This window comes from Notothenia coriiceps, unplaced genomic scaffold (genome assembly GCF_000735185.1).
Source record: "Notothenia coriiceps isolate Sejong01 unplaced genomic scaffold, NC01 NC01_scaffold00005785, whole genome shotgun sequence".
In the NCBI taxonomy this organism is placed as follows: Eukaryota; Metazoa; Chordata; class Actinopteri; order Perciformes; family Nototheniidae; genus Notothenia; species Notothenia coriiceps.
In genome coordinates this window covers 166,443-179,937 of record NW_011338486.1, presented here as the reverse complement: position 1 = coordinate 179,937, position 13,495 = coordinate 166,443, and the positions used below count along the sequence as shown (strand labels likewise).

At 38.8% G+C, this 13,495-nt stretch overlaps 1 protein-coding gene across 1 annotated transcript in view; it reads left to right on the top strand.

The window, feature by feature from the left end:
* pappa2 (pappalysin 2) overlaps positions 1-13,495 on the top strand; it is a 76,560-nt gene that overhangs the window by 46,605 nt on the left and 16,460 nt on the right. Inside the window, exons 22-25 of the mRNA XM_010768507.1 lie at positions 3,105-3,273; positions 3,450-3,582; positions 4,583-4,704; positions 10,637-10,766. Of these exons, the coding sequence (XP_010766809.1) occupies positions 3,105-3,273; positions 3,450-3,582; positions 4,583-4,704; positions 10,637-10,766 (554 nt within the window). The remainder of the gene's footprint in view (positions 1-3,104; positions 3,274-3,449; positions 3,583-4,582; positions 4,705-10,636; positions 10,767-13,495) is intronic.

The following is a 13,495-nucleotide window of genomic DNA, read 5'->3' as shown; positions in this document are numbered from 1 at the left end:
GATTCCATTCAGAAAACACGCATTTTAAAAGCTTTTCGCCTGCCGTCTTGTCTGCAGACTTGTCAAAGCGTTAATTCATGTTTTTTACTAACCGTTATCAGTATGTAGTTACTTTGGCATCACTTTGAAACGTGTATTACAATTACATAACGGTGAAATATGTTCATTTGGTTGTAGTTGGTATCTCCCATAGGATTTACATGGAGATACGCCCCGCCCCCTCTCCAGCGCGACTTGTTTGAATGACAGGAGCAAACACAGCTGACAGCCGCGGTGAAACTCGAGTGATTAGAGCGATGCGAATATTGGGTAGTCTACCATAGTATTTACATGGAGATAAGCCCCTTAAAAACCATGAATTAATAAATATCAAGCCACACTTATTGTTTTCATTTCGGCTGTGACTTCGTGTGTGTTCAGGTTGAGTTTGGCTGTGTTTGGCTGTGTATCGCTAGGGGGGGGGAGGAGCTGCAGCGGGCCGTTTAGTGGAGAAAGTGAATACTGCTGAATACACATACTTTACAGAGATGCTGTATGCGAAACCGATGTGAGTTTGGAAAATTTCACAGTATTTTTCTATTTTAGTATACCTCAACAATGGAATTATGATCAGTGGAAATGGCCATGAATTGTGACCTTTAAATCACGGTCAAATATGTTCATTTGGTTGTAGTTGGTATCTCCCATAGGATTTACATGGAGATACGCCCCGCCCCCTCTCCAGCGCGACTTGTTTGAATGACAGGAGCAAACACAGCTGACAGCCGCGCGGTGAAACCTGGGTGAAACTCGAGTGATTAGAGCGATGCGAATATTGGGTAGTCTACCATAGTATTTACATGGAGATAAGCCCCTTAAAAACCATGAATTAATAAAGCATTCATTCTGTGTTACTCCTGTCATTCAAACAAGATGCTGGAGAGGGGGCGGGGCGTATCTCCATGTAAATCCTATCGGGATCGGATCCATCAGGCTAAACTAACCTGTAGCTGCTCCGTCCACACTCACAACAACGTCATACAGACATAAATAAAGCAGCGACTGTATTCGCCATGACATAGACAGTCTGTGTTTTGTATATGTTTAACTTTTGTCCAGTTATGAGGAGCTGTGAGCTCTGAGTGTGTGCTAACAGCTAACAGCTGATGTGTTGGGCCAAACGTCATTTCTTGACTGGCAGCAAAAACAACCAATCACAGCAGTGTTTCTCTGGCTGGCTCTATCCAATCACAAACAAGAAGTGTTCTCCCTAAGGAATACCCTTTCCGTCCAATGTGAAATGCTGTGGCGTTTTGTGAAAGGCTGCGGCGTTTTGTGAAAGGCTGTGGCGTTTTGTGAAAGGCTGTTGTGTTTTGTGAAATGCTGTGGTGTCTTGCACTTCAGGGCCACGGTACATTTCACATGTTGGTAATGAGTTTCAAATAGGAAGAGACACAACCTCTATGGTGATTTTATATCCTGCATAAAATGGAGTCAGATAGCTCTTTCACACTTTTCTGTATGTAATAGCAACCATCAATTTGCTGAGTTAATTTAACGTAAAATACAGATGCACTATTTTTCTGGCTTATTGTATTTAAAATGCATTATGTGTAAAAAATATAACAAGCTGACTTTTACCATCATATAAGACCAATCAAATATATACACTTTATAGTGTTGTATACATGTAATTTCCACCTAATATGGTGAAAAACTATCTCCATTAGCAGCTGTGTTTCTTTATGAGTAATGCCTTCTCAAACATGCAGTATGCGTAAACATTTTAATAACCTGATGCTTTATTAGTCCAACATGTGAACGTGAACAGCAGCAGCGAAATAGGACTTTCACTTTTACCTTTGACACATGTTCCCACATAAATCTTCATTGTTACACAAACGGTTGCATTTAAACACAACATGCAACATACATTTGATTAGTGCACTGTAGAATTGGCAGTCTTCTGCACTCTGTATATGTTTGGTTATCGAAACAGTAAAAGTGAATTGAAAAAGTAGAGATGGCGTTGAGGTGTAAAGAGTGCATGTTGGAGAAGGAGTTTGTTATAAGGAACCTCAATACAACCAAATATTTTTAATAACAATAATATCTACCACAGCTTTCTCTTTGTCCTAGGCTCATGGTCCAAATTTACAGCAATAAGCTAAGGTTGATTTTGGAATGACTCCCTCGTGTTTGTATGCCTCCACCAGTTGGTCAAGTCTGTCCAAAATGTCATTACTCATATATTTTATCCTTTCAGAAACTTGTGAGCAATTGTCAATATTAGCATATCCATCCTTGAGTTATGGCTGTTACGGGTTGAGTGAGGTCTCAGTGACATTTGATATTTTTACCAATTAAATATTACCAGTACAGCGTTAGCCCAAGTGGACATTTGTCTCAAAATTGAAAATAATGATCTCAAACATTTGGGAGGTATGGCATTCAAGAAAAATAGGACAGACATGAAGTCACAGTGACCAACAAAATTAAATGATGTCATTCTTTCGTCCAAATGGAGAGTTTGTGCCAAATTAGAAGAAATTCCCTCCTGAGATATTATGTTAACGAGAATGTGACAAATGGACAACCAGAAAACCTAAAACAACACAAAGAACTGAACATTAACGAGCAATAAACGAGAAATAAATAATTCTCTGAAACTCTAATGAAACTAAAACTACTTCACAGGACTGGTCAAACGACACCAGTTTTTGTTTGCAACTTTAAAAGGCCTTTATTTTTCTCATACTGCCTGTGCTGCAGCACCTCCTTCCACCCTCTGTCTGAAACCAGAGCCCAGTTGGCTCTGTTGGGATTGGTCAACTGCTTACACATGTCCCACCCCTTGGCCCATCACTTAATATGTTGAAACGCTAGCCAATAGAAGCTCTAATGTTACAAAGTGATGTCACCATGTTATTGAAGTAAACTTTGATATTTTAGCCTTTGCAGACAATGTACATGCACAAACACGTATATAATACGCGACTGAAGAGGTGAACCCCCAAAAAGTACAATAAAAAGTTGTTTTATATACATTTTATGTAAATCAAAAAAATGTTCACCTAGAGTTGAGATCACTCAGAGATGTGCCAATTGTCGACTGTTGTCTCTAGGAAGTTTTTAAAGATGGAGTGCCTGGAGGGGGGGCAGTGGAAGACAAGTACCTGTGAGCCCATATCCTGTGCAGCCCTGCCCGATGTGTTCCAGGGCATGTACAGCTGCACCAATGGCCTGTACTATGACTCCCTCTGCACCCTGAGGTGCCCGGATACCACAGAGAATGTAAGTAAATACTGAAACTAAGGCATTATTTATATCGCATGATAAAACAATAATTATGGTTGAAACTAAACTGACTGAATAACTGTTTTCCCATACTGAGCTGTGTAAAGACAGAAGTGTAGGCCAACCATAGGCCATTAATGACCACAATGAGTTTAATTTGTGTTTGTTTCCAGAGGGAGATCCGCTGCTCTAAGGGTGGTGAATGGACTGCAGAGTTCACCATGTGCTCCACGCTACAGGGATCGTGCTCTCCTCCTCCCAATCTCAACTCGGTAGAGTACAGCTGTGAACAGGGGATGGATGTCGGTGAGTGTAACCTATCTGGGACTAGAGTTTAACCCATCCAAAAACCAACAGTCCTGATTATATTCTGTCAAACAACAAAGATACCTATGCCTGAATGGTTTTTGGCTTGGCAGGTTACACACCAAGCAAACAATACATTTATGACGGTAGTGCATCTTTCTGTCTTAAAAATAAAATAATAATAATAATTCATGGTGTTTATTTGAGCTCTTTACCAAGTGCGCAAAGCGCTTTACATTACATATATTAGACATATTGGCCGTTTCTCAATCGCGAGGATACTGGCTTGGAAGTCGCATACTTCCAAGTCACTTCCTTCAGAAACGAAGCAAGTATACTTCCAAGCCACGGCTTCGGAAAACAAAGAAGAATGGAACAGGCTAACAAGAGTGCCACTCTAACGGTTTCAACATAAACTGTACCGAGAATAAATACTATATCTAATTATGANCTAAATTGCTCCTGTGGGTTTTGTCCACAGTAATCAATGGCCGCGAGGAAACTGGCTTCCAAGCCAATATTTCAAGGATACTACGTCATCGAGTGCCGCCGAAGGACTGTTCCAATCTCCAGCATACTTGGAATTCCACCGAGGCCGCGTCCTTGGTTTGGGGGTAATTTTGAGGCTGCACATGGGTAGACTTCGCGTCCTTCAAATCCCCACAATGCTTTGCGCACGGACCAATTTCAAAGCCGTGGCTTGGNTGGACCTATCATGCTATTTTTAGGCAATAGCATAGGTCTCAGATATATAAAAATATATAAAAAAAATGTCTTTGAAGTGTTTTCCTCAAAATACCAAACTGTTTGGTATTTTGAGGAAAACACTTCAAAGACATTTTTTTTATATATTTTTATATATCTGAGACCTATGCTATTGCCTAAAAATAGCATGATAGGTCCACTTTAATGTTTGAACATGAATAAATTCAACAGATGCTAATGACTGTTAAAGATAAGTGTTATTTGACTTGTGTTTTTTTCTTCTTTTTCCTTGCAGATGCTGTTTGCTACCCAACATGCATTGTGGCTCTGGACATGGATCTGCGTGATCCGGTGGTTCTACCCAATGACAATACAGTTGAGTCTTTAAAGCACTGGATGCTACCAACCACAGTCCAGGTAAGAACATCATCACAAATTAAATAAGAAATAAATTATAATGATAAGACAGTAATGTGGGTTTCTCTATAACCCATTCATAGTTTAAGAAATCTAAATATATATGAACTAATTCCAACACATCTTCATTCTACAAATTTAGAGTAAAAACAGCAGCCAATCAAGTGGAATGCTTTCTAGTACAGTTACACAAATAACAAACACATACGTAAACATATACTTGGAACACTACAAGCTACAAGTACTGTACCAACAGACCTTCTGGTCTCTTCACTGACTCTTGTTGATGTGTTTAACAACACTAGTAAGAGGTTAGAGGTACCTTTTTTGGATTAATCTCATCCCTACAAGGCAACCACTGTTTTATGTTAGTACAAGGGGTAACTCTAGCCATTTGCTATTTAACATCCTAAAGTTTCGACACACAAATAGTTAAATTCAAATCTACAGAGGCAGCGATATCATTTAAGCTACTAGTATGGCTCAAGTTCAAACAACGCATCACCTATGGTGGCATTGATGATTATTCCTGAAGAATGTTTCAATCCCATCCTTCTCCTATTGCTTTTCAGAGCATTTTTCAAGTATGTCATTTTTGAAATAAACTGTTTGGCATGAAACTATATTTAATATATCTACCAATGGCAGCTTATTGTGCAGTTATTAAATGCGGGGTTACTGAGTCATTATGGAAAACACTAACTTATTTTATTGACTGGCTTTTCGTACAGTGTATAATGCTTTAACTCAATGTCAATTTGACCCAGTTCAGTAAAACACAGAGCTTATAAGTGCTGTACAGATCAGCTTGCACCTGTTGCTAAGCTGCTTCACGTTTTATAATGAGGCATGATACAGGGTGAACAACAAGATTGTTTGATGAGTTAAATAACCACTACTGAGCAAGGTGTTGTGGTTCAGTACTATTTGAGAACTCTTGGCAGGTTTCTTTAACAGTTGTTGTTTTGTTCGCTTACTGAAATGACAAACCGTGCTGAGATTTTTTTTATACATAAAACACATATCAGAATGAATAATGCATCTGAACATCTGGTGGTCGGAACAACAGCTTGGAGTGCACCAAGCTACAGCTCCAGAGTGACTCAATAAAGCACAAAGCTAAGAGTTCACTACCGTTTGAGACAAATACGGCTCAGTCGACCTACACAATAAAAAACATGGAGTATTTTGCTACATTATAATTATCATCTCATCACTTTCTTATTAAGATGTAAGATTCTAAATTAATATTTACATCACTAACCTCTTCAAACAGAGATATCATACTTAAATCACATGATTTTACTTATACTGTCTGTCTGAGTAAACCTGTGTTCAACCTCTAACTGAAAGCTCCGTTGTAGCGCCTGTCTCTTTAAGACCCTGTTCCACAAAAGCAAAAAGTGCACTAATGAAAATAATTACACAAATGCTTTGCACTTCATTAGTTAAGAGCTTATTCTGTGTGAAAGGAAATAGGAAGGGATATGATGACTTTTGACTTTGAATGTAGTGCAAATTAAACTACAAAGTGTTAGCTGCAACACCAGGCATAGTTTAACAGACCAATTATACTGAAAAATAAATAACTGCCACATTCACAATTTAAGGTAAAATGTTTGTTTAAGACAATTTGTCTGGCTTTTTCATAATACATATCAATAATTACCCTTGTTTGGACTCAGATAATGTTCTTTAGTCTATTGAAGGCATCCGGCACATGGTCAGTACAGACTTCAGAAAATTGCAGGAGAAATTTTAATTATCTCATCACTATTAGCATTTTCAAATATATATATTTTTTAACAACACCAAATACCAGTAACATTTTTAAATCTCTAGAACAGTGGTTCCCAACCTTTTTTGTCTTGTGTACCCCGTGAGCCTTTTGTCATACCATGAGTACCCTCTCACTCATACGTGCTGATGATCCTTCACAAGTAGAACGTAACTGATTATTGAATGAAAATAACTTTATTTCATCTCCTTAATTTGAACATCTAATTCTCAGGCATTTTCTTAACTTTAACTTAAATCACTCAATAAAAATAAATACAAATGAATTTGTTGCCTTGAAAATAAATAATATAATCAAATAAATACATATGAAATAAAAAAAATCTACTTATCTTTGCTATATATATCTTGTAACATTTAGGCTTAAACCTGGAGCCCCTTTGAATAAGTCCCCTTTAAACAGGCATTTAAACTTTAATTCAGGAACAAAACACTTTAATAATAATATCCAGAATCAGTATAGGCCTAGCAGTTTCTTTTCACCAGTCATGTGAGCTTTAATGAGACACTTGAGCTTGCTTGTCTTTCATAAGCTTTGATAGTTCTGGAGGCAGTGTGGAAACAGCTGTGACAGGCTGGTCTCCACATCCAGTCTGTTCCTCTGCTTGGTTTTGATGTGTGTTAAAGCTGAGAAGGTCACCTCACACAAATAAGTAGAACCAAACGGCAAAAGTTCAATCAGTTAATGTTTTCCCAGTTCAGGATATTCCTTCTCCACATCACACCAAAACTCAGTCAATGACTTCTCAGCATATGCCATCTTCAGACCACGGTCAGATGATAATTCCATCAGTGGCTCCTGGAGCATTGCTGGAAGGCTGTTGCTGCTCTCACTCACAATGAATGGGTTCCTCACCCAATCCAGTCTTTCTGACTTATTTTCAATGTCCTGAAAATAATGGCTGAAATCAGTGCAGAGTTTGGACAGGTGTGCTTGCACCAGTTTGACCACTGGACCCATGGCAACAGCAGTGGTGGCAAGATGGGCATTGAGTAGTGGGAAACAGATCACGTCTCCCTCATCACATTTCCTCTCCCATAGTTTGAGCTTTTTTGTGAATCCTTGAACTTTGTCATTCAATTTCAGGATATGTGACTCCTTGCCCTGAAGTGATAGGTTGAGCTCGTTGAGTTTGGTAAACACATCAGCAAGATATGCCAGGCGCGCCACCCACTTATCATCCTCAAGCTGCACAGCAAGAGGATGCAGATGCTCCGTCAAGAACACAAAAACTTCATTGCAAAGTTCATAAAGTCTCAGTAGCGTTTTCCCACGAGACAGCCAGCGCACGTCTGTGTGAAGCAATAGCTGATCGTGCTCTGTGCCGTTCTCATGACAAAGAGTTTCAAACAGCCTGTGATTCAATGGCCGAGATTGGATGAAGTTTATCATCTTCACAGCATCATCCATAACAGCCTTAAATCAGGGCTCATCCTCTTGCTAGCTAGTGCTTCACGATGAATAATACAATGCATCCATTTAATGCCGGGATTTACCTTTCTTACGTGCCCAAAAAGTCCCTTTACACGCCCTGTCATCGCAGCTCTGCTCCATCAGTACATATGTGGCTGCAGGTTTTCCACTGCAGATCATGTTCTCTGAAGAAGCTGTCGATAACCTGGAACAATTCTTCCCCAGTTGTCTTTCCTGGCAGCGTTTTGCAAAATAAAATATGCTCGTTTATGTCTGACGCATCTTTGTAACGCACGAAGGACAGGAGCTGCGCTTCTCCCCTCACGTCTGTCATTTCATCCAGCTGCAAAGCGAACTGACCGGCTAGTTTTATTTTGTTCACCACTTGTCCAATTATATTAACAGACATATCATTGATCCGACGGGATACGGTGTTATTCGACAGGGGAACTTTCTTGAGTGCTTCGGCTGCTTTCTTGTCTATCATAATTTCGGCCAACGCAGTCGCTGCAGGGAGAATGAGCTCCTCAACAATAGAGTGAGGTTTTTTTTATTTAGCCACAAGCAGGGACACGGCGTAAGATGCCTCGAGTGCTTTCATTGACACATTCGTGGCTTTCATCATTACTGTCTGGCACGACTTAAATTCCGACAGCTTTCGTCTGTAAAATTCTTCACTTTTATCGACACTTCCCGAGTGTTTGGTGCTCTGGTGTCTCTGTAAATGCGCTGGCTTCATCGCACTATTAGCCAGGACTTCATCGCAAAAGAAGCACTGAGGCTGCGGTGGGTCCGCAGAAGTAGAAATGAATCCAAATAATATATATGTTTCACTGTACTGCCTTGGTTTCAGTTTGGCCTCTTTCTTACGTTTCTCGGCGGGCTACTCTGAACCCTGGCCTGAATCCAGAGCAAGCGGACGTTTCAGCCATTTATCCATAGCGCAGACCTACCAGTATTTTTCTGGCTGCAGGTAAACAGCTGTTTTCATTGTGAGATTTTGGCGCGGTTGTGCCACAGACTATTGTCTCCCTAGGGAAACTAATCGTGCACTATCATTTTTGATGGGATTATTTACTTTTTTTTACTTGTCACCTTGGAATTCCACGTACCCCCTGCAGTTCCCTCGCATAGTTGGGAAACACTGCTCTAGAAGACCAAACCTTTCTTCAATAGAACATAATTTATTTAAAACAAGACAATAACCTCAGATTCAAAACTCAGCAAGAATGCTTAAAAATGAATCTCACTGTCAAATGGAATTTTTCCATCCATCAAAGTATTTGAAATGTATTTCATATCAGATGTTTGACTGAATCTCTGGCGAGACAGTATCTTTCAATTCCATTTTTAATTCCAATCTGCGCCAGCTAATCACAACGAATCACACAACAAAATCCGCCTCACGTGTATGCCTTTGTTATCATTTAAGTGCTTTTGCATTACTGGAAATCACAGGCAGATAGCAAGAGTAAAGGTTCCTGTTGACGTCAAAGCCTTTTTAGGAAGTACACAGCCCTCACACACACAGTGTATAAAGGTCACCCTGAACAAACTTTAGGAATGTCAGTTCTTAGGTTGAGTTAGAGCTCTGTTGTTTTTTGCTTTAAAGGTGGGTAATGTTACCCAATATCATACCTCAGTTATCGCTTCTACGTTAATGCTGTTGCAAACACTGCTCCAGTTTCGCCTAACTTTTGGGTGGTCAGTCAGCCAGCCAGTTAATCCATCATTGCCAAGGTCAAATAGTTGGCTGGAAGTCTGGTTACTTACGCCATAGCTCTGGCACTGCCTGATGATTTTCAAGGCATTGTGTTATCTAACATTTCAGAATCTGGTCTCCCTTGCTGGGGAGGGAGGCTGGACACAGGGGAGGTTTCACTTTCTCTCTTTGTTAGTCAATCAGCTATCTGTACATTCCCGGGGTCAAATAAATGACAGAAGACCACAGCCTCATCCAAATCTCCCCATGCAATTGTTTAGTCATCCACTTACGTTTTTTTCTTTCAAAACAGGTTTTCATCAAAGCAAACACTGCAAAAAGGAAGCAAAAGTACAAGATAAACTTCATATTTTGGATTACAGTTCATGAAAGGCAAGGCAGGTCCAAGTAGATTATTGGCAAACAATTACAATAACAGTTAACTCTAGAACTACTTCTAAAGTAATTTTTTGTTACTTTATGCAGGTCAAATTAGTTTTTTCTTCCACACAACTGTCAGGCCCAAAAGCAAAAGTAATAATAATAATATTATTAAAAAAATATATAATAATAATAATTATGATTATCTATTAGAAATATTGACAAGAAATATGTTTCGCGAATGTATCCTCCCATAGAATAAAGTAGCTACCCTAAATTTGAGCATATCAAACATTTGACTGAATTTGAAACTGGCATGGAGCAATATTTGGTAAACAATAGACATCACAAAGTCTGTAAGTAGCAGTCCTGCACCTTTGGTTATCTTCAAAGTGGATATTGAAAATAGTACAATGTAACCCAGCTTCCAAGTTCCATCTTAAATGATCTACAACATAAAGTAGAGTTTAATAAATACGTTTAGCCGTCAATTCATGTACTTTAAATCTTAAGTTTACAAAAAACCAACAAAAATGCTTTTGTGAATGATTATGATATTGTTTTTCATAGCCTTAACACTAGTTGTTCCTGTCCTGTGACTGCCTAGCTCAATCGTTCTCATGTTCTTTGTTTTCCAGAGCATAGTCTGCACAGGGATGATGAAGTGGTACCCTGACCCGCAACACATCCATTGCATCCAGTCATGTGAGGTAAGAGCCAAACAGCCAAGCAGCAACAAAGGAGTATTTTCAAATACTTTCCATCGAGGTATCAGTCTAATGGAGGTTTCAGAAACCGTTAAATCAGTGACATTTCTATTTTAGTCTGACTGATAATGTATACGGCCAAGAGCTGCAAACTGAGTGTCTGACCTTTCTCCCTGCGAAATATCTGCTGTTTTTACTGTGGTGAGAAGGGGAAAAAGTCAAAGTCAACAAAGTTGTTATGGCTGCTTGTAGCTTTTGTAACACACATTTGGTGGTTTCCATGATAAAAAGTTGTCATTTGGTTTCGATTGTAGCTGACACCCCTTATGTAAAGGGGCTTTATGAACTGATTGTTTTGTAGCTCTTGTTTAACCATCTTGCACCTGTTTTCCCAACAAACAAAAAAAGTGTAGTGTATTTCATTTATTGCATACCAAATCTTCTATGTGAATATTTGAACTTACAAAGCCTTTAAGGTCAGAAATATATCAGTTTGGCGTTCACCCCTTTGTTATCACAGCTATTATTATATTATATTAATATATTATTATTGTCAAGAAAAGTCCACTAGAATACCCTAACAATTACACCATTTCAGGGCAAAACCACATTAAATTGATTGCCCCAAGCGAGACCTTCCAATAATCAAACGTAATCAAAAAGCAAAACCCAGTGTATACCTTTTGTCATCAGTGCGAGAGATACCAGAGCCAGTGTGTAATGTGCTTTACATATCATGATGACAAGTTTAAGAAATACATTTATATTCTCACACTTCAAACTTTACAAGAATCCTTTTCAAATATGTCCAAAGAGCCTTTACGTCTGCCAAGACTAATGTATTATCTGATAAAGACACTAAATCAATCATTGCATTTTGTTAGATTGAGATGAGTTATTAATGCTGACAGCCTTTTAAATGTGTCTGCCAAGTTTTAAAAAGATTACCCTAGCGTGTGCTGAAACTCTTACTGTTATACATAGGTAGCCGTGGCCGGATTCTTTATATGAAAACTAAATCTGTCACTCTTACTTGGTCGAACTGATGAAAGATGACAAAACTTGACCTATTGTGTTATCATTGCATTTCCTCACTATCTACACAATTGGAAAAGCTGTATGATTTAAAAAAAGGTATATGCCCAAGTGATGTTATCGTACCTGTACATAAAAAAGGGCTCTGAGAGCACATAGTAATCTTGGAACAAGTCTCGGAGAGAAGTTTATTACATTTCATTCTTCCCCTGTTTGTCGGAGGCTTGCTGATATAGTCCAGTAGGTCAGTCGGTCCGTACAACATTTTAGGTCAACATCCATTTACACAACAACCGGCCAAAACCCTTATGATAACAGTGACATGTTGAAAGATCTTTAAAAAAAGCTGGTCAACTTATAAGAATACTGTTGCTAGGCAAATGCAACATTGATGTCATGAACTACTTAGGCTAACAATCTAGCTATTTAGAGAATGCTTACCGTTATTCAGGAAATGCAAAAGCATAATGACATGAGAAAAAGATGAGGCCGATGGGAATATCCTAATTTTCTTGATGACATCATGATCTTCCTATCCTATCTTCAAAATTATTTCCCCATTATTCTGACCGCAAATAATGGCAGAGTAATGTCAAGATATTCTTGGTTCATTCCTACACCATCATATTTTGGAGTATAATAAAAATTGTGACCTCCAGAGGCGGCAATATTTCAATTTCATAATTCTAAGTGTGCTGTAGTTTGTATCATAATTGGAAGTTAATTGCAATTAAATGTTAATCTCTGCTCAGATTTGAAGCTGTGACAGTAAACCAACTATAATCCTAAAGCCGGATAGTTTTTATTTTGGCATTCATACGTTGGGTTCAGAAAAGGCTGGAACTCCCGATGGAACACATAAACTGTTGATGTCTCACGGTATTAAAATATTCTTCTTACCTGCCAGCACAACATTTTCCCCTTCCACCTTTCCGTGAATGTTGCTAGGCAAAACAGTTTCTTATAACCCGCACCTCCATGACAACATTGTAAATTACACCAGACCACATGTGCTTCATATGCACTATGCCGAATCTCATCCAGATGCCATCGCTCCCAATCTTTCTCTTTCTGTGCCTCTCTTTTCATTCTTTTTTAACTGCCAGGCACTGTAATGGTTTCATCTACTTTATAGCCTCAGAAAAAAAAGTGGCATCAGTCAATAATTACTGAATTGTTTTAATGTTGTTCTTAGAAAGTTCTCAGCGTGATCGAAATGTTTGCTGAACTAATAAGGACAAATAATTTAATAATGTTGTGTAACAGAAAGCCAATTAAAAGCATTGACTCATGCATCACTTAGTACGAGGCATTTAGGCAAAGAAGACAGAATCTATTTGGACCGTCTGGTTGGTGGATGCTGTGTTAATCCCCTTGATCACATCACAAAAAACTGTATAGTATCTTTCCAGTCCAAAGCAAGTAATAATAATAACTTCCACATTGAGGATCAAGCATAGTTGTGTTTCCATCACAATAATTCTGCATCAGGCCGGATATACACACATTTTTCTGACCCTAACTTCTGCCAAACAACTAACATATAAAGATCTTTACTGGCACAATCCATTAACACCACTTTGTCATTACTGTTGAAATACTTCAAGACTATTTCTAAGAAATATTTTCGTCTAGACATGGCTCTATTTCTTCCCATTTCTTCAGAAACACATGATGTACAGTAGGTGCTTAATTCGAAAAACACACAGGGCCGTCCCTGGCCAACTTGGGGCCCCAAGCGACATTGTGAGATGA